The 21,862-nt window shown below is 40.4% G+C and overlaps 1 protein-coding gene across 1 annotated transcript in view; it reads right to left on the bottom strand.

The window, feature by feature from the left end:
• LOC124622040 (putative helicase MOV-10) overlaps positions 1-21,862 on the bottom strand; it is a 314,393-nt gene that overhangs the window by 137,098 nt on the left and 155,433 nt on the right. The window contains exons 9-10 of the mRNA XM_047147599.1: positions 11,307-11,452; positions 941-1,105 (exon numbers count right to left, since the gene is read on the bottom strand). Coding sequence (XP_047003555.1) covers positions 941-1,105; positions 11,307-11,452 — 311 coding nt within the window. The remainder of the gene's footprint in view (positions 1-940; positions 1,106-11,306; positions 11,453-21,862) is intronic.

The following is a 21,862-nucleotide window of genomic DNA, read 5'->3' as shown; positions in this document are numbered from 1 at the left end:
GGAATGGATGAAACTAGGTGGAGACTGAAAGCAAACAGGGGAAGTGAGTTTGGGCAGTAATCAGATGGGGAACAAACAACGATTTGGTTGGCAAGTCAATGGCAGGTGAGTACAACTTAGAACATTTTTCTATCAGTAGCCTTGTGTATTTAGAAATTTAAGTGTGTTGGATACCTAGAAAAGTTTCATATACAATTTGTGCACGAAATTAAGTAATGTGCTTTCATGCCACTGAGTTCCGAAGTTTATGTCAGTTCACTCTACAAATGAACACTCACCGATAGCAGACTATAGATTTTTGTATTGCTAAGTAAATTGTGGTTTTAAAAAACTTTAATATGCTGAAAGTTGCCTCTCATTATTTCATAAATGAGCTGTAGTATCCTACCAACTATTACTCCGGGCACATATGCTGCTGATTTCGATAAAGGCAATTATTGTGGTATGTGGTCATCTCCTAGACTAAAAACACAGTAATGCTGATTACCATACTTTTTTTCAGCAATTAGTGGGGTACTCATAACTAACTTGGGAGTGACATACCATAACTGAGTGCTTGTACTCTGACTTTCACTGACTGTCATGAAGTTGTCACTATGCCAGTCACATGTTTCCTATCAACAGCAAATATATTTTCTGCTGTCATGTTACATGAACTATTTTACAAAACATCAAATAATTAGCAGGACAACAAAAAGAATTTACTATCATTATTCACATACTCCACATACAATGCACCTTATTTCTTTCTTCAGCCACTATGTTATCCATCCCATGATGCTTACAAATAATACCTCCTGACATTCTAGTGAATTAATGAAACATGCAGTAAGGATGCATTGAAATTTGTTATACCTTAATGATATCATGGGCTGTAGATAATGCTGTCTCACTTAACAGTGACTATTGATTATTAACAAAAGATTCAGCAGAGACTTACTGAATGTTTGCAGATGATGAATGACTGTATTTATTTGGAAACATTAATGAACTCATATTACTGCTTTCTAACAGTGTCAAAGCACGGTGCTGTAATTGCAGAGGGTACCTATTGACGGTAAATGAGATGCTAAACTTCATATTTGGCATAAATTTCTTCAGAAACCTGAAAATAAAAAACAAAATTCTGTGTAGAGATAGGAGGCAATGGAAAATGTGAGAGCTACATAATGTTCAAGAACTGTATAATTTATGAATACAAAAAGTAAATACTGTAAGACTTCATGAAAGTGGAACATATATAATTGGAAAATCTGGCCAAACCAGTCATGACAGATTCAATATACTTTTATACACTAATTTTTTTGTACATAGTGGAACATGCCTAATGTGAAAATCGAAATCAAATTTTAAGGCTTAATTAATAATTCACTATATAACGTGGAACAAAGCTTTAGACCACTGTATTACAGTATACTTCAATTATTGATGTCTAAACAAAATACTACTTTTAACATGAAGACTGTACATCCCTGACAATGGTGTTGTATGAAAAAGGTGAGTATTGTTCTGTTAAACAGTGGTTTTAGCCTACAAGGTCAAGCATTCCAAAGAAATACACTACCTGCATTGTTTTCTGCTAGTTTCAATTGTCTTGTGGCACCTTAAGTGAGAACATGGTGTTGAACAGAAAGTACGTGTCGCTAACACTTAATGAAAAGGTTAAAGAAATTGAGGCAAGTAGGAAAGACAAACTCTCCATGCGTGAAATGATGTAGAATTTCAAATGTTGTAAAACACAAACTTATGATGCTTGGAGAAACAAGGATAAGATATGGAATGAATGTATGAGAGGGAATGGGCAACTGGAAAGGAAAGTGAAGAAGACGGAGACTGAAATGAAGAAATTAATGAGATATTGTGTAAATGGTTCATAAGTGAGTGGGCAACAAATTTAACTTTGTCTTGACCCTTGTTGCAGAGCAAGTCTCTCAAAGTTCCTAAAGAGCTTGGGATATGGAATTTAAGAGATCTACAAGATAACTGAACAGATTTAAAGTTAGACAAAACATCATGTAGAAGAAATATGTGTGGGAAGAGAAGTGTGTGCAGCAATAGAATCGAAGACATTACTGTACAATTGAATTACAAATTATGACCCTATAGGCATGTTCACTGCCAATAACATTGCATTGTTTTATCACGCACTGCCTTCAAAACCTGTGCTAGCAATTTGAGGTGAAAAGTGCATTGACAGAAAATGACCGGGGAAAGATTTCCTATAATGCTGTGTGGAAAAACGTTAGTTGAAGTCGAGAAGCCACTGGTGATTGGAAAGGTGGCAATACCCCCTTGTTTCAAAAACAAAGCTGTGAGTAAGCTTCCAGTCATGTGGTGTAGATATAAAAAGACGTGTATTGTGAGTGGTCTTATGGATGAGTGGGTGGATTCTCTCAATTCTGCAATGAAAAAAGGAAATTGTCAAGATCTCCTTTTCACAGACAATGTAACCTGCCAGCCAAAAATAAGTTATCAAACATGAACTTGTCTTGGTTCCCACCAGGTTCAACCAACCTCATAATGACTATGGATCTGGTGATTTACATATTCAAGTCCCATTATAGGCAATAATTGACACAGCCTCTTATTCTTAGAGTTAAAGACATGAAAAGTGCATTTGCTCTTGCATATTCAGTTTCTGATCTGGATGCAGCAAATTGGATTGGGTTGGGTTGTCCATACAAGAAATAAAGCTTGAAACTGTCCTTAAGTGCTCCAACAAAGTGTGGTTTGGAGGTCGAGAACAAGATGCCTCTGTGGCCCTCGAAGCTCAAGAAAATGAAGCAGCAATTGCTGAATTGATTAAAATGCAAAACTTTTCATATAGTGCAGATGACTACATTTGAAGTGATGAATTGCTGTCAGCTCATTCCACTTCTACTTCAGCAACAAATTTAACAGAAATCTGCAACACAGAAGATGACCAAGGAGAAACAAAGAAAGAAGAAGAGTAGCAAAATGTTTCCCACACTTTTTGAAGTATTGTATTGTGCAAACAATTGTGTGTAAAAAGCAATTTTGATCAGATCCAAATAGGTTTCCCTCCATGACATGTGGTGAATAAAAGAGGAATGCAAAGCAAATAAACACAGGAATAATATGTATGCACAACAAATTTAAAGTCAGTAAAAATACAGACATGCCATATTATCTATCAATTAGTATAATAATATGGTGTCCTATTATACAATTTCCAGTAAGTGAACACCTACTGTACAGGAGTAAATGTATGAAAATCTGTGCATAATTAGAAATGCATACTATTAATGGAAAATTCTTTTGATTCCTGGGGGGCACATAAACATATAAAAACTTGAATACAGTCTACATATTAATGCTGCACAAAAACTTTTATTTAATAGTTCATTATGGAATGGCTTTTGGTCATTCAGATAGGACAATAACAACTAGGCTGACTGGGTACTGGAAGCAGTTGGAGACAGAAAAAGGAAGAGTCCACATTTGCTGAACATGTTCTAAATGAATGGCATTCATATGATATTAAATGTAAAGTTTTTAATAGAGGAAGTAAAGACAGAAAACTAACATTACTTGAAATTCTAGCCATTAATAAACACCAATGAGAGAATCCTGATCTGTTTGTTAATGACTACATACAGTTCCATTACTCACCTTTACTAAAGCAGCAACAGCCAATGAGCTCATTGTAACGGTCCCATCTATTCTACATAGAATACTTTCTCCTCCTCCCATCCCCCCTCCTCCCCGTTCATCGTATTCATCAGTTTTTCCACATAACATTGTAGTCTGTGCTATTATTCAGTCATACAACGTATTTGGCTTGTTGTTGTTGTTGTGGTCTTCAGTCCTGAGACTGGTTTGATGCAGCTCTCCATGCTACTCTATCCTGTGCAAGCTTTTTCATCTCCCAGTACCTACTGCAACCTACATCCTTCTGAATCTGCTTAGTGTATTCATCTCTTGGTCTCCCTATACGATTTTTACCCTCCACGCTGCCCTCCAATACTAAATTGGTGATCCCTTGATGCCTCAGAACATGTCCTACCAACCGATCCCTTCTTCTGGTCAAGTTGTGCCACAAACTTCTCTTCTCCCCAATCCTATTCAATACTTCCTCATTAGTTATGTGATCTACCCATCTAATCTTCAGCATTCTTCTGTAGCACCACATTTCGAAAGCTTCTATTCTCTTCTTGTCCAAACTATTTATCGTCCATGTTTCACTTCCATACATGGCTACACTCCATACGAATACTTTCAGAAATGACTTCCTGACACTTAAATCAATACTGGATGTTAACAAATTTCTCTTCTTCAAAAACGCTTTCCTTGCCATTGCCAGCCTACATTTTATATCCTCTCTACTTCGACCATCATCAGTTATTTTGCTCCCCAAATAGCAAAACTCCTTTACTACTTTAAGTGCCTCATTTCCTAATCTAATTCCCTCAGCATCACCCGACTTAATTAGACTACATTCCATTATCCTTGTTTTGCTTTTGTTGATGTTCATCTTATATCCTCCTTTCAAGACACTGTCCATTCCATTCAACTGCTCTTCCAAGTCCTTTGCTGTCTCTGACAGAATTACAATGTCATCGGCGAACCTCAAAGTTTTTATTTCTTCTCCATGAATTTTAATACCTACTCCGAATTTTTCTTTTGTTTCCTTTACTGCTTGCTCAATATACAAATTGAACAACATCGGGGAGAGGCTACAACCCTGTCTTACTCCCTTCCCAACCACTGCTTCCCTTTCATGTCCCTCGACTCTAATAACTGCCATCTGGTTTCTGTACAAATTGTAAATAGCCTTTCGCTCCCTGTATTTTACCCCTGCCACCTTCAGAATTTGAAAGAGAGTATTCCAGTCAACATTGTCAAAAGCTTTCTCTAAGTCTACAAATGCTAGAAACGTAGGTTTGCCTTTCCTTAATCTTTCTTCTAAGATAAGTCGTAGGGTCAGTATTGCCTCACGTGTTCCAGTGTTTCTACAGAATCCAAACTGATCTTCTCCGAGGTTGGCTTCTATTAGTTTTTCCATTCGTCTGTAAAGAATTCGTGTTAGTATTTTGCAGCTGTGACTTATTAAGCTGATAGTTCGGTAATTTTCACATCTGTCAACACCTGCTTTCTTTGGGATTGGAATTATTATATTCTTCTTGAAGTCTGAGGGTATTTCGCCTGTTTCATACATCTTGCTCACCAGATGGTAGAGTTTTGTCAGGACTGGCTCTCCCACGGCCGTCAGTAGTTCCAACGGAACTTATGTATTCATATATGTTTACTCTTTGAATATAGTGTAATATAAAATTTATTCGTTCAGAGCCTCTTTTTCCTTTATTTCGAGTCTCATTTTTCAGGTGCGGCTTAGATTCGAGTGCGGCCTAGACTCGAGTAAATATAGTACATATTGCTTCTTTTTTGTATCGATATAGTCATAAAATGTCATATATCTTTGAAAAACAATCTTTGTACATCTATGAACTCTCATTCAAGTTGTGTGGGCTATCTGTTCAGTATTAAGCTATCTGATGATGGCCTAAAAAGCCAAAGCTGGTTCATAATGAACTATTAAATAAATATTATTGTGGCACATCGATCCTATGCTTTCAAGTTTGTAACAAATTTGTACTTTAGAGCACGGTACCTGACAAATTTTATATAGCCCTGTGTGTTTCGTGTAACATGGGAACTTGTCGAATTTGGAAAAATTCCATGAGATCCCTTTTTGATCAAGTTTTTCCTATAACAGTAATGCTGAATTATTCTACAAATAGTGGTGTTATCAATTGTTAAATCTTAAAAATTATGATCATTAAAGGTAATATACACAAGTGACAACAAGCCAGCAGAAAGCAAGGAAAACAACAGCCATTACATTTCATGAGGACATGCAGTACTTAGATAAAATATTCCAGGGATAAAATAGTCCACCTTTCCAATCACCAAACTGGAACTACTCAGGAGGATGTTGCCACCAGGAAAAATAAAACTGGTAACATTGGCCTGAGCATGGAATATCAGCTTCCTTAATCTTGTAGGTATGTTATACAATACAAAAAGAGAAAAGGCAAAGTTGAAATTAGATGTAGTAAGAATTAGTGAAGTGAGGATGCAGGAAGAACAGGACTCTGAGTCTGATGAATAGACAGTGATGGCATGACAATAAATAGGGATAACCGCAGGAGCAGGTCTAATAGTGAATAAGGAAATAGGAGTGTTGGTAAGCTACTATGAACAGCATAGCAGCTGGCCACTGTGGCCGAGTGGTTCTAGGCGCTTCAGTCCTGAACCGTGCTGCTGCTACGGTCGCAGGTTTGAATCCTGTCTCAGGCATGGATGTGTGTGATGTCCTTAGGTTAGTTGGGTTTAAGTAGTTCTAAATCTAGGGGACTGATGACCTCAGATGTTAAGTCCCATAGTGCTCAGAGCCATTTGAACCACTTGCAACAGCATAGCAACAGCGCTATCAAGCAAAGATAATTAGAGGGTCATTCAATAATGAAAATGACAAATAACTGCGCAGTAGAAATGGTTCATTGGATTAATAACATTTTTGTCTAATTTTCCATGTACTCAACACACTCTTCTACATGCTTAACTCGTCTTTTTACAAGTCATCTTATCCCCTAATTGAAAAATTCTTTTCCTTGATCTCGGGGCCAGTTTCTTCATTCTTGCTGGACTTGATGCCATAAAAAGCTTCTTTTATCACATCAAACTCATAAAAATCTGAAGGGGTTGTACGGAAGGTGAGGTAGATGCTCCAAACGCACTTTACCAATACTTCACAGCATCAGTTGTGCCATATAAGATAAGGCATTGTCTTGAAGTTGAGTAGTAAATGCACACCACTGCAAAAGCTGGTCAAAATGATCTTAAAAATTGCATTTTGAATTTATTATGAACAGTTGTGTAAGATGTATGAGACGTGCAGGGTGTATGAGATGGGCAAAATACCCTCATCATTCAAGAAGAATTTTATAATTCCAGTTCCAAAGAAAGACGGTACTGACAGGTGTGAATATTACCCTATCTGAAACTTCCTGGCAGATTAAAACTGTGTCCCGGACCGAGACTCGAACTCAGGACCTTTGCCTTTCGCGGGCAAGTGCTCTGCCAACTGAGCTACCCAAGCACGACACACGGCCCGTCCTCACAGCTTTACTTCTGCCAATACCTCATCTCCTTTACAGAAGCTCTCCTACAAACCTTGCAGAACTAGCACTCCTGAAAGAAACGATATTGTGGAGACGTGGCTTAGCCACAGCCTGGGGGATGTTTCCAGAATGAGATTTTCACTCTGCAGCAGAGTGTGCGCTGATATGAAACTTCCTGGCAGATTAAAACTGTGTGATGGATCGAGACTCGAACTCGGGACCTTTGCCTTTCGTGGGCAAGTGCTCTGCCAACTGAGCTACCCAAGTACGACTCACACCCTGTCCTCACAGCTTTACTTCTGCCAGTACCTCGTCTCCTACCTTCCAAGCTTTACAGAAGCTCTCCTGCGAACCTTGCAGAACTAGCACCCCTGACAGAAAGGATATTGCAGAGACATGGCTTGGTCACAGCCTGGGCGATGTTTCCAGAATGAGATTTTCACCCTGCAGCGGAGTGTGCGCTGATATGAAACTTCCTGGCAGATTAAAACTGTGTGATGGACCGAGACTCGAACTCGGGACCTTTGTCTTTCACGGGCAAGTGCTCTGCCAACTGAGCTACCCAAGCACTACTCACGTCCCGTCCTCAGAGCTTTACTTCTGCCAGTACCTCGTCTCCTTTACAGAAGCTCTCCTGCAAACCTTGCAGAACTAGCACTCGTGAAAGAAAGGATATTGTGGAGACATGGCTTAGCCACAGTCTGGGGGATGTTTCCAGAATGAGATTTTCACTCCGCAGTGTAAAAAATGTGTGCCGGACCAAGACTCGAACTCGGGACCTTTGCTTTTCGCGGGCAAGTGCTCTGCCAACTGAGTTACCCAAGCACGACTCACAGTTTTAATCTGCCAGGAAGTTTCATATCAGCGCACACTGCAGTGGAGTGAAAATCTCATTCTGGAAACATCCCCCAGGCTGTGGCTAAGCCATGTCTCCGCAATATCCTCTCCTTCAGGAGTGCTAGCTCTGCAAGGTTTGCAGGAGAGCTTCTGTAAAGTTTGGAAGGAAGGAGACGAGGTACTGGCAGAAGTAAAGCTGTGAGTACCGGGCGTGAGTCGTACTTGGGTAGCTCAGTTGGCAGAGCACTTGCCCGCGAAAGGCAAAGGTCTCGAGTTCAAGTCTCGGTCCGGCACACAGTTTTAATCTGTTAGGAAGTTTCATATCAGCGCACACTCCACTGCAGAGTGAAAATCTCATTCTGGATTACCCTACCTGTTTAATAAGTCATTGTTGCAAACTATCTTTTTCTTCACAGAAGAATGGGAAACTGGTAGATTCAAACCTCAGGGAAGATCAGTTTGGATTCCAGGCAAATGCAGGAACACGCGGTGCAATAATGACCGTACTACTTCTCTAAGAAGATAGGTTAAGGAAAGGCAAACCTGTGTTTATGGCTTTTTGTAAACTTGGTGAATGCTTTTGACAGTGCTGGCCAAAATACCGTATTTGAAATTCAGAAAGTAGCAGGGAGAACATAGGGAGTGAAAGGCTATTTAAAACTTGTAGAGAAACCAGATGGCATTTATCAGAGTTGAGGAGAATGAAAGGGAAGCAGTGGTTGAGAAGGGAGTGAGACAGGATGTAGCCTATCCATAATGTTACTCAACCTGTATGTGGAGCACACAGCAACAAATACCAATGAAAAATATGGAGTACGAATTAAAGTCCAGAGACAAGAAACAAAATCTTTGTGATTTGCTAATGACATTGTAATTCTGTGAGAGACAGCAAAGGACTTGGAAGAGATGTTCACCTTATATCCTTCTCTAACAAAAGCAAACATTAACAAAAGCAAAAAAGAGGATAATGGAATGTAGTCAAATTAAATCAGGTGAAGCTGAGTGAATTAGATTAGGAAATGAAAACTTAAAGTAGTAGATGAGTTTTGTTATTTGAGCAGCAAAATAACTGATGACAGATGAAGAAGTGGAAATAAAAAAGGTAGACTGGCAATGGCAAGAAAAGCATTTCTGAAGAAGAAAAATTTGTTAACATCACATTTAGATTTATACGTCAGGAAGTCTTTTGCAAGTATTTGTATGGAAGTGAGACATATGTGATAAACAGTTTGTACAAGAAGAGAATAGAAGCTTTTAAAATGTGGTTCTGTGGAGGTACTGAACAGTATTAGGGAGGAAAGAATTTTGTGGCACAGCTTGACCAGAGGATGGGACAGGTTGATAGGACACACTCTGAGACACCAAGGGATCACCAACTTAGTGCTGGAGGGAAATGTGAGGGGTAAAAAACATAGAGGGAGACCAAGAGATGAACACAGTACACAGATTCAAAGGGATGTAAGTTGCAGTAGTTATTCAGAGATGAAGAGACTTACACAGGATAGAGTCACATGGATAGCTGCATCACACCAGTCTTTGGAGAGAAGACCACGACAGCAACAACAACAACAGCATGAACAGGTGGTTCAGGGTATTTCCGCTGCATGATTTGATACTTGAACTCTGGTTCAAAATGATGTACTCCAGTTCAAAATGATCAAACTAAGTTTCATCACAGGTTTTATAATTGTTATCAGCAAACATTCCAGTTTTTGAAGTGTGTCCCACAAATATAATTTATGTAGACCATGATAGACCATGAACAGGAGACATCTGTGAACCAAACCTTGTGGGACAGCATACTTATTGTTTTCCCACTCTGAACTGAATCTTACTTTTATTGCATCATTTGCGAACATGATCCTCTGTTATCTGATGTAAACCCGAGACTCCATCCACGCAAGAGGAGAGCCTAAATGATGTACGATGTTAGTTTCCGTAACAGAATTTTATGATTTGCACAATGAGAGATCCTGGGAAGATCACAGATAATGTCAACTGGGTGACTTCTCTTGTTTATTTCTACCAGCACTGAGTTTGTGAGGTCACATAATGGTTTCTCAGTAAAAAAAGCTTTAGGGAAGCCAAACCTGAGATGCTGTTCAAAGGTTGTCCTCAGAAAGATGGTTCAAGATTCTGCTGCAACTAAAGGTCTCTTACTTACTTCCACTTTTATAAATGGCTTTTACTATAGCAAGAAATACTTCACAAATGTCCCTCTCACCCATTGGCCTGGATGACCTGCCTCTCATTTCTAATCACCCTAACCTATCCCCTTTTTCTCCATTCGAAGGGAACTATTTTTCTTGGCTGAGTGTTGCTGCCACCAGACCACGTGTTCTCCTGGGAGTGTACGAGATTATGAGGAGACAGCCATTTTTGTTCCATAACAAGCTATGAATGAAATGGACATCTTAGGTCCCGTGATGCACACCTGAGGAAGCTTATTACGTCTAGAGGGCAGGTTCCTTACTAAAAACTGTTTCAGTTCAACTGTCATACAATCCTTCCCTCCACCTCTGAGACAAAATGTCACTGTTAAGTCCAACTGTGCTGGAGGATGCCCAATGTCTATGATATTAGAAGAAGCCTCCTAGTGTAGACCAGTTCTGATAACCCAGATTCATCAAATGGGCACACAGCGACAACTGGCTGTAAACACTGAGGCACTCACCACTAACCATTTAAACTGATGAAGGCATTCAGGTGTCACTCTGATAAATGCTATGGACAAGAGGCACATTACCATGTTGCCAAGGGATGTTAATGCAGTCAATATTACAAACCATCTGTAGTAGCGAGACATTCTGCCTGTGAGAGTCTAAATGATGTGCACTGAGGAAATATAAGCAATTATTACCGCTTATCCTGCAAACAGAGAAGTGGCACAGAAAGGGAAGGATGCTCCACCCAGAGGAACTTTTGGTGTCAGAATCTCATATACAACAATCACTTTGTTCTTGCCCTGCTCATTCTGAAATTTTCTTTCTTCTAATAACTGAAATATGGTCCTCCAATTCTAAAACCTAAGCCATTTAAACCATCCAAACACTAATTTGATCAAATTCCATAAATTATTTCATTTTGGATATTTCCTCCTGTTTTTAACTCTGTTACAACTGTCTCTTATGTGGAGAATAATTCTGACTTATGGGTTCAATGTAACATCTTCATGTATTAACCTCACAAACTCTGAATCATTCTGAGCAACTCCAGATAATTCTGAGCAAATACTAACATCTTATTTTTGTTGAAAATATCTGTCATTCCACAATAAATTAACTGAATTAAAAAAGTTAATTCTACAAAGAAGGAGATACTTACTGTTCTCTGAATCCTAAGTACACATCCAGTTCTCTGACTGCATGTACTATTCCCTCGTATTGTATACACTCTTTGTCCCCCTTTATCTTCACTATTATCCTGTCATTTTTCATTACTGATGGACGTTTTTCAGCTAATCCAGGAACCTGCAGATACAAAAAGAAAGATTCCCAGAATGAGCAACTTTCAACTGATGCAGTGACCAAATATTGGTGGAAATTTCAGTTTATTTACAACTTTTCAAAAATGTTATTAACATTTAGTAATAATACTGGACCCATATAATCAAATCAATCAGTAAAAGGGAGCAAGACATACGCAAGAGTATATGTTGTTATCAGTACCATTATCAGTAGCTTCGCATTCCTGGGTCGCAGCAAATTTTATTCTCTCAATTACCAATTCCAAACAATCAAAATCCACAATGGAATAACAACAATACACAAAGGATAGAGTGCTACTCACCACAGAGAAGAGGCCTTACCTTGCAGACAGACATGATGAAAGAATGCTAGAAGACTAATCCTTCATCTGAAGCACACATCTGAAGAACACATAGTCCCACAAGCACAACTTACACACACATGACCATAATTCCATGTGAGGTGAATAGCAGTCTAGCTTGGCTGGGTAGGACAATATAGAAGAGGTATAGGGTAGAGAGGGATAGGGATATCAAGTAGGAGTGGGGAATCACACTAGTGCTGACTGTGGGAGTGAGCAGGACAGAGGGAAACAGGAAACAGCTACTAAGTGCAGCATTGAGAGGATGTGATGGGTTGGAGAAGGGAGAACGGGGGGGGGGGGGGGGGGGGGGGTGATGAGTGCGGGGGGGGGGGATAGAGTAGAGAATTAGACAGGGAAAGGGCTTTGTAGGGGCTTTGGCAAGACAGAATGTGCATGACGTAGCACTGAAGTGGGATTATGGAAGGGGATAGGCAGGTAAAGGACAGAGACTAGTGAAGATTAAGGTCAGGGCAGTGATGGAAACAAAGGATATGTTGCAGGGAGAGTTCCTACCTGTGTACTTCAGACAAGCTAGGATGGGTGGAAAGGAATTAGATGACACAGGCTGTGAAGCAGACAAGGTGAAACACAATGTACTGGGCAGCATGTCCAGCACCTGGGTGGTCCAGCTGTCTCTTTGCCTCAGTTTGGGGGTGGCCTTTCATGCAGACAAACAGCTTGGTAGTTGCCGTGATCAGATAGGAAGTGGCACTGTGCTGGCAGTATGAAGATCAATGACTGCTATAATATGTAGACCTGTCTTTGATGGGGTAAGAGATGGCGGTGACAGAACTGGAGTGATGGCAGCAGCTGGATTCTTCCAATCTGTTCCATTTTTCTGCTCCAACAAATAATAATATCTTATTTTCAATACATTCATCTGTTGGTATGTAACAACTACACAAAAATGTCAAGTTCTTGTTTGGACTAGATTTCACTAAATTTCATTATTCACTTTTGTGTTCTGAATCCACTGGAGTAATTACTTTTCATTAGGGCACTCATCATTAAAAGATATAACTAACTGACACCTGTAATATATGAGGGAAGATTGGAAAGTAATGCACAATAATTTTAATACCAAAAAGTTTAATAGGAAAAAACCTTACATCTTTTACCTACTTTTCTATGTAGTAACCAACTTTCTCAACACATTTCTCTAATTGTGGTACCAATTTCAATATGCCCTGTTCATAGAAGTCCATTTGGTTGGAGTATAGCCATCTGTGGACCGCTGATTCATTTCCACATCTGTCGCAAAGCTTTGGCCATCCTAGAATTCCTTCATGGGACCAAACAGGTTAAAGTCTGATATTGTAAGGTCCAGACAGTGTGGTGGATGCTGAAGCACTTCTCACTGAAATTTGCTGATTTTCTCACAAACAGGTGTGGCAAATGGGTGCGAGCATCTTGAAGAAGTTTTTGGCACCATCAGCATTAATGTCATGGTGTTTGTCATGAAGGGCACGATGCAACTTAACAAAAGTTTTAATGTAGGCTGCAGCATTCACAGAGGTCCCATGTTCAGCAATGTCCACCAATAACACACCATGCATATCCCAGAACACTGTCACAAGCACTTTCCTAGCAGACTGGGTCACTCTGAATAACCCCCCCCCCTCCCCCCCTGTACTGAGGAACCACAACAGTTCCACTTCACAGAGGGCTGCTTAGTTTCAGGACTCTAGTAGTACACCCACGACTCATTACCAGAGATGATTCCTTTCAGAGAGTCATGCCCTTCTGCGGAATAACGCAATAAGTGATTCCAGCTTGTCATCATTTGCTGGCCCTTGTCTTCCTCTGCCAGGTTTTTAGGCACCAACAGAACACTAACTTCATGAAATTTCAATGTGTCATGAGCAATATCATACACCGCACAATAGGAAATGTTAAACTGCTGCAAAAAGGATCATAGTTGCACATACCATTCATTCAAAATTGCTAACTCAATGGCTCTGACATTCTGCAGGATTGCAGCTGTTACTAGCTGCCCGAAGCATTGAAAATCACTAAGGTTCACACAGCATTCTTGGAAGTATGCACACCACCTGGAGACATTGCTACAGTCCACACAATCATCTCCATACATGCCACGCATGTTCCTGTGAATTTCACTCAGTTTATGCCCTTTTGCTCACAAATATTGAACTACACTTCACTGCTACTCACAAGCTGACAACAACAACATGCACACCATTTTTGTTTGTAGTTCAGGCTTCTTTTCCAAGGAGCTGCACATGAAAACAAAATACCTTCTTTAGCACAAAATTTCTACCTATATCATTGTGGAATTTTGACATTCCAGCTGCAGTATCAGGGGAGAAAAAAGTTATTGTGTGTTACTTTCCAATCCTCCCTCATACTTCACTATCTGCCTCCATAGTAGAGTGATCAGCGTAGATTGCTGCCATGTAGAGGAATTGGTTTTAGTTCCCTGTACTGCCAAGCATTTTGCCTTAGTGGAAGGACTGGCACAGGTACAGAGTGCACTCAGCCTAGCGATGCCAAATGAGGAGCTACTTGACTGAATAGGAGCATCTCCATGGTCTGGAAAGCCTGCAAAAACATCAAGAGAGCGGTCTGCTGACAGTATACACCTTTTGCATGATACCGCACAACATAGGATAACATGGCAGCCCGTGGACACCCATTTGGCCTTCACAGCCTGGTGAGGAGCTCATTTTAATACAGTTTGTTACACACAAATCTATATGGGCTAACCAAGATAGTTGGTAAAAACAACCTACACTACTCAAAAGTTAAGCATTCCCACTTTGCAGTAACATATTGTCAATTACCAAAAACTAATTATCTTCTGCAATAATTAAACTTCGGTTTTTATAAGCAGGCCCACTTTTAATTGTAGATTTCATCATTACCACTGTTAGATTCCAAACTTTGACTACATACTTTTGTTACCTTAATTTTTCTATACAAGATGACATACAGCACTGACTGATTACCTCATTATTTAATAATTTCATATAATTTACCCTAATTTGCAATTGGTGCTTACACATGTAAACTAGGGGACTCATACTGTGTAAAGTATAAAAGCAACAATGTATTTTTCCAAATTTCTAGCAAATAATAATTTCTATAAATTAATATCACAATAGTTCTTGCAATTCATCTAAAACAGTAAAATCCAACTGAGCAATTTTTTCAAAGCATAATGTATTTTTCAAAATAACAGTTTGTTATTGTACCTGTCTATAAGTAGTCGGACATCACTCAAAATTGCCAGTTCATGGTTTAAGTGGTGACAAGTAAGACCTATATAGGTGTGCACTCTTAGTCTTGACTAATGAAACAAATGGGAAGATTTGCACACCAGTCACTTTGTAAAACCAAGAGCTCTAATGTTTAATCTAATAACTTTTGCTTTATTTCCATTTCCGTTTTTCTCACATCACCGATCATTTTTAGCCGCTTCCCACAAGTTTTAACGTCATTATTTCTTCATCAGACAATTTTTAGCCTCATTTTCATAATCTGCCACCACAAAACCACTCCTTTTAATATATCTACATGTAGTTTTTTCGAAATTTTCCCGAATTTCTCCACTCTTTAACGTGTTTTGGCGGCAACACAACCACCTAACCTTTATGCACATCGTTGTCTACCTACACAAGTTCACCACAGGGTCAACATAACCCAGCTCTAACCAACACTTTTTCGCCTTTTTTCACACCAGATCTCCATTTGCTTTCTAGTTCACCCTTATCTCTCCCCATATATTTTTATATTTATTTTCATTTTCTTTTCAGCCTCATGTTACACTTTCCACCTTCTAATACCATGTCACCCTCACAACACCTCCACAATGACCCCATTAAGTTTTATTTACATTCCCTCCACTAACATGCCTTCGCCCTAGCCAGATTACACTCCCATATTTTATTTTCTCAGGCTTGTCTGACATTTGGCATTACCCCCAAAGGCCTCACACTTAAAGTTCCCATCTCTGGCTGCAACCCTTCTTTCCATCAGTCCCTATACCAGTTCCAAACTGAACAATCCATTGCCCTCACCCACCTAATCCTTCACCTACACATCAACTCAGCCAATCAACACACCCATCAACTCCTATCCTTAATAAAAGTCCTTAATCTTTCCTCTCCCACATCCACACCGGCTGTTCAGAGCATCCTCCTACAGGCCAACCGCAAATTAGAACAGCATGCCACCCTCCACCTTAAAAAACTATCCAATCTCCTGGTTTCCCACCTCCGGAAAGGCAACTCACTCACCCTTCACAACCTTTCCAGCAAACCTCAACCTCCTCTCATTGCACACAAACCCAGTCTCTCCCATCTACTCAATCTCCCACTTCCAACTCCACTCCCTCCAAAACCTCAAAATTCCAATCAACACAATCTGGAACCACAACACCCTAATTCAGTAGTTAACCTTTCCTCCAAACCTCTCTCCCAATCTGAAACCTCTGTCCTATCCAAAGGCCTCACCTTCAGCCCCACTCCCAGATTCAACCAAACAGCCCTCGTCAAAGATTTACTGTCCTACACCCGTACTCTCTGCTGGAAATATCACTTTGCCATGAAGAAAAATGATCCTAATCCTACTCCTAATGATCCAACTCCCCAAGACACTATCCAAATTGAACCCTGCCTGGAACAGTTCCGTCCTCCGTCACAGTGGGACCCACCTCCTCTTCCTCAAAATCACCCTCTCCAAACCTTCCAGGAATTTCTGACTTCCAGCCTTACCTCTCAATCCTTCTTAAAAAAACCTTAATCCTACTCCCAACATCACCACTGCTGAAGCCCAGGCTATCCGTGATCTGAAGGCTGACCGATCCATCGTCATTCTTCCGGCAGACAAGGGTTCCACGACCGTGGTACTTGATCGTCGGGAGTGTGTGGCTGAGGGACTGCGTCAGCTTTCAGACAACACCACATACAAAGTTTGCCAAGGTAATCCCATTCCTGATGTCCAGGCGGAGCTTCAAGGAATCCTCAGTACCTTAGGCCCCCTACAAAACCTTTCACCCGACTCCATCAACCTCCTGACCCCACCAACACCCCGCACCCCTACCTTCTACCTTCTTCCTAAAATGCACAAACCCAATCATCCCGGCCGTCCCACTGTAGCTGGTTACCAAGCCCCCACAGAACGCATCTCTGCCTACGTAGATCAACACCTTCAACCCATTACATGCAGTCTCCCATCCTTCATCAAAGACACCAACCAATTTCTCGAACACCTGGAATCCCTACCCAGTCTGTTACCCCCGGAAACCATCCTTGTAACCATTGATGCCACTTCCTTATACACAAATATTCCGCATGTCCAGGGCCTCGCTGCGATGGAGCACTTCCTTTCACGCCGATCACCTGCCACCCTACCTAAGACCTCTTTCCTCATTACCTTAGCCAGCTTCATCCTGACCCACAACTTCTTCACTTTCAAAGGCCAGACATACCAACAATTAAAGGGAACAGCCATGGGTACCAGGATGGCCCCCTCGTACGCCAACCTATTCATGGGTCACTTAGAGGAAGCCTTCTTGGTTACCCAGGCCTGCCAACCCAGAGTTTGGTACAGATTTATTGATGACATTTTCATGATCTGGACTCACAGTGAAGAAGAACTCCAGAATTTCCTCTCCAACCTCAACTCCTTTGGTTCCATCAGATTCACCTGGTCCTACTCCAAATCCCATGCCACTTTCCTTGACGTTGACCTCCACCTGTCCAATGGACAGCTTCACACGTCCGTCCACATCAAACCCACCAACAAGCAACAGTACCTCCAGTATGACAGCTGACACCCATTCCACATCAAACGGTCCCTTCCCTACAGCCTAGGTCTTCGTGGCAAACGAATCTGCTCCAGTCCGGAATCCTTGAACCATTACACCAACAACCTGAAAACAGCTTTCGCATCCCGCAACTACCCTCCCGACCTGGTACAGAAGCAAATAACCAGAGCCACTTCCTCATCTCCTCAAACCCGGAACCTCCCACAGAAGAACCCCAAAAGTGCCCCACTTGTGACAGGATACTTTCCGGGACTAGATCAGACTCTGAATGTGGCTCTCCAGCAGGGATACGACTTTCTCAAATCCTGCCCTGAAATGAGATCCATCCTTCATGAAATCCTCCCCACTCCACCAAGAGTGTCTTTCCACCGTCCACCTAACCTTCGTAACCTCTTAGTTCATCCCTATGAAATCCCCAAACCACCTTCCCTACCCTCTGGCTCCTACCCTTGTAACCGCCCTCGGTGTAAAACCTGACCCATGCACCCTCCCACCACCACCTACTCCAGTCCTGTAACCCGGAAGGTGTACACGATCAAAGGCAGAGCCACATGTGAAAGCACCCACGTGATTTACCAACTGACCTGCCTACACTGTGAAGCCTTCTATGTGGGAATGACCAGCAACAAACTGTTCATTCGCGTGAACGGACACAGGCAGACAGTGTTTGTTGGTAATGAGGATCACCCTGTGGCTAAACATGCCTTGGAGCACGGCCAGCACATCTTGGCACAGTGTTACACCGTCCGGGTTATCTGGATACTTCCCACTAACACCAACCTGTCACAACTCCGGAGATGGGAACTTGCCCTTCAGCATATCCTCTCTTCTCGCTATCCGCCAGGCCTCAATCTCCGCTAATTTCTAATTTCAATTTGCCGCCGCTCATACCTCACCTGTCTTTCAACAACATCTTTGCCTCAGCACTTCCGCCTCAACTGACATCTCTGCCCAAACTCTTTGCCTTTACAAATGTCTGCTTGTGTCTGTGTATGTGCGGATGGATATGTGTGTTTGTGTGTGTGTGTGTGAGCGCGCAGGAGTGTATACCTGTCCTTTTTTCCCCTTAAGGTAAGTCTTTCCGCTCCTGGGATTGGACGAGTCCTTACCCTCTCCCTTAAAACCCACATCCTTTCGTCTTTCCCTCTCCTTTCCTCTTTCCTTATGAAGCAACCATTTGTTGCGAAAGCTTGAATTTTGTGTGTATGTTTGTGTTTGTTTGTGTGTCTATCGACCTGCCAGCACTTTTGTTTGGTAAGTCTCATCATCTTTGTTTTTAGAATTATTGAAGGACTATGTTATGTGTGAAATGTATCATTTTTATATAAACATGACCATGGTTTTGCGCTACAATAGAATATTCAAATCTGCCACTGTGACTGTTAGGTATTATAAGGAGCTACCTGATGTGAGCACTGTTATTCTTTTTACAGCTGGTAAACAGGTCATCGGCTCTATGAAGTCTGTCAAAGTTAAATAAAAGTGTTAATCAGAGAAACTGAAATTGCTGAGTTGTGCAGATAATTGGGTGGAAACCCTCCGAGAGCCACGTGTTGAACAACTCACGCTAAACAGTGCACTCACGAACAAGGACAAGTGACAGTGAATTATTTATATAAAGTGATGGAGTGATGACAAAACAATGAAATATATTTTTGTGCAGCATGAATGAATTGAAACTACTTACAGACTGCAAAAGGGGCAGCTCACGAACAATTTTCAGAACAGTACCAATTTTATTATGGGAAATACTGATGGAAGCAGGCAACATGATAAAGAGAGTACAAGAATGCCTCATGTCATTAATGAAGCCATTTTCAGATAGCAGCCAGTAAGATGGCGTGTGAAGGATATCAAAACGAGCCGACATGGTGATATGAGGTGGAGCTGTAAGCAGATGAGAACTATGGATGGCAGCAGCTTCCTAAATGTTGACAATTTGGATGTAAAGCATTTTTTCTACCCTTGCGTGTACAAAATGAAACTGAGTGAACATGGTTGCTGAAAATATGTCACTTAATGAACAGAATTTGTAACAATGAGTTTATATTAAATGCAGTCAGTAATAAAAAACTGAACAAACTGTCAGGACAGGTCTTTAATGGTAAAAGAAAAAAATATGTAGTCCACTTTCAACACAAATGAAAGAAACCTATGGACAAAGAAAAACATTTATGAAGAAAGTGATAAACCATCCAGTGAATACAAAATGGTAGAATCTAGTGAAATTGATGTTCAAGATGACTTAGTGAGCTTGAAAACTTTGAATGACACTGTTCAGAGAAAATAAAATTTTTTGGAATAGAAACATATGCACTAACGAAGCAGGAGTTTATACTGAGAATGTTGAAGACAAGTCTGAAAATGTAACTAAAAAATTGCATAATAGGTAATTGGAAATTGTTGAATGTCAGGATGGGTTATATGAAGTATGCAAATCTGTTCCAATGGTGGAAAGAAATGATATTTGAGACAAAGCAAAATGATACAATTGGTATTGATGAGTTAGAAGTAGATCAAGAAATCACAGAATACGTAAACAAAGTTAACGGTGATAGGGATCTGGAAGTGGATTTGGAAAATGGAAGTAAGGATATAGTAATCTGGAAGAGTGGAAAGCAGAGTATGAGAGTTGAGGAGCAAATATCCTGATAGAGTACCAAATAGGTGATGTATGAATGGAATGAGAAGTCATGGATGAAAGATAATATGGATGAATTAGATGACGTAATTAAGGGATATCATGTGAAAGCTGGCCACATAATGAAGGAACATTATGATATAATCGGTGATGAAGTGAATGAATGTCAGGGTGAAAGGGAGGGTGAATCGGTAATAAGTGAGGTGCAAGCAAGTAAATATGAAGCAAATAAGGTTGCAATGGCATGTGCAGATAGTGAATGGAACTGTTGCAGAAATAAATGATATTGAGCAGGAAAGTAACGTCAAAGGAGAAGGTGAGTTATTGGTAATTAATAGTGATCTAAATGAGCAGCAGCTAGTTGAGACTAAGGTAGATGTTTAAACAGAAACAAAAAGTCTGTCACTGTTAACAAAATGGTCAGCAAAGCCGATGAGCTTGTTAAGGAAAAAGTGTGAGAAAACTTGACAATTAGCTGTTGTAGAAATGAGCTGCCAACAATTGAAGTGGTAATAAGCAAAACTGGGCAACAGCATAGGGCTTAATGTGAAACTGTGAATAAATATGATACTAATATGGATGATTTTGTTGAGCAGAAAGTTGTTGATGTGAATGTTGATGTCTTTAACATGATGTGAAGGCACAGTGTGTCCAAGTAGTGAGCAATGTTCCTGATAAGGTAGGTAACAGTATGAATAGATGCCAGATTGAGAAAGAAGATGGAACTTGAATGGTTACCAGTAACAGTAATGTAATCTACCACGAACTGAACCTGAAGTAAATAAGACAGAAACAGACTATGTACTGGTAGCAAATAAAAGTGTTGACAAAGCTGAGAAGGTTTAATTGTTTGAAATTAACAACAATAACACAGGTGAAATGCAATTAGTAAAAATAAGAGTAAATAATGCTGCCATGAGAAATGTGCACATTGAAAGAAAGTGGAGATTGTAAAAGTAAGTTGCTAAGTTGTCAATGGCAGCTACATACAAATTATTAGAAGTAATAATTAGTAAATAGTGTAATGTAGGTTGTAAGCATCTTTGATAGTGACAGTACAATAAACAGTTTTCAAAAAATGATTTCCAATGTAAATATGCAAAAAGTAGTGTTCACGGTAGGTGTATAGAAAGCAGTTTTTAATGTGTTTGCTGGAGCTTGAATGTTCAAAAATTTTGTTGTGTTTGCATTGGTCTGGCTATTGTTCTGAAAGATAGATGTTGTTCTTGTTGTGGTCTTCAGTCCTGAGACTGGTTTGATGCAGCTCTCCACGCTACTCTATCCTGTCCAAGCTTCTTCATCTCCCAGTACCTACTGCAACCTACATCCTTCTGAATCTGCTTAGTGTATTCATCTCTTGGTCTCCCTCTATGATTTTTACCCTCTACGCTACCCTCCAATACTAAATTTGCGATCCCTTGATGCCTCAGAACATGTCCTACCAACCGATCCCTTCTTATAGTCAAGTTGTGCCACAAACTCCTCTTCTCCCCAATTCTATTCAGTACTTCCTCATTAGTTATGTGATCTACCCATCTAATCTTCAGCATTCTTCTGTAGCACCACATTTCGAAAGCTTCTATTCTCTTCTTGTCCAAACTATTTATCGTCCATGTTTCA

The sequence above is a fragment of the Schistocerca americana genome, chromosome 7 (assembly GCF_021461395.2).
Source record: "Schistocerca americana isolate TAMUIC-IGC-003095 chromosome 7, iqSchAmer2.1, whole genome shotgun sequence".
In the NCBI taxonomy this organism is placed as follows: domain Eukaryota; kingdom Metazoa; phylum Arthropoda; class Insecta; order Orthoptera; family Acrididae; genus Schistocerca; species Schistocerca americana.
Note: the sequence above shows the minus strand (reverse complement) of the source record. Positions and strands in the feature narration are given on the sequence as shown.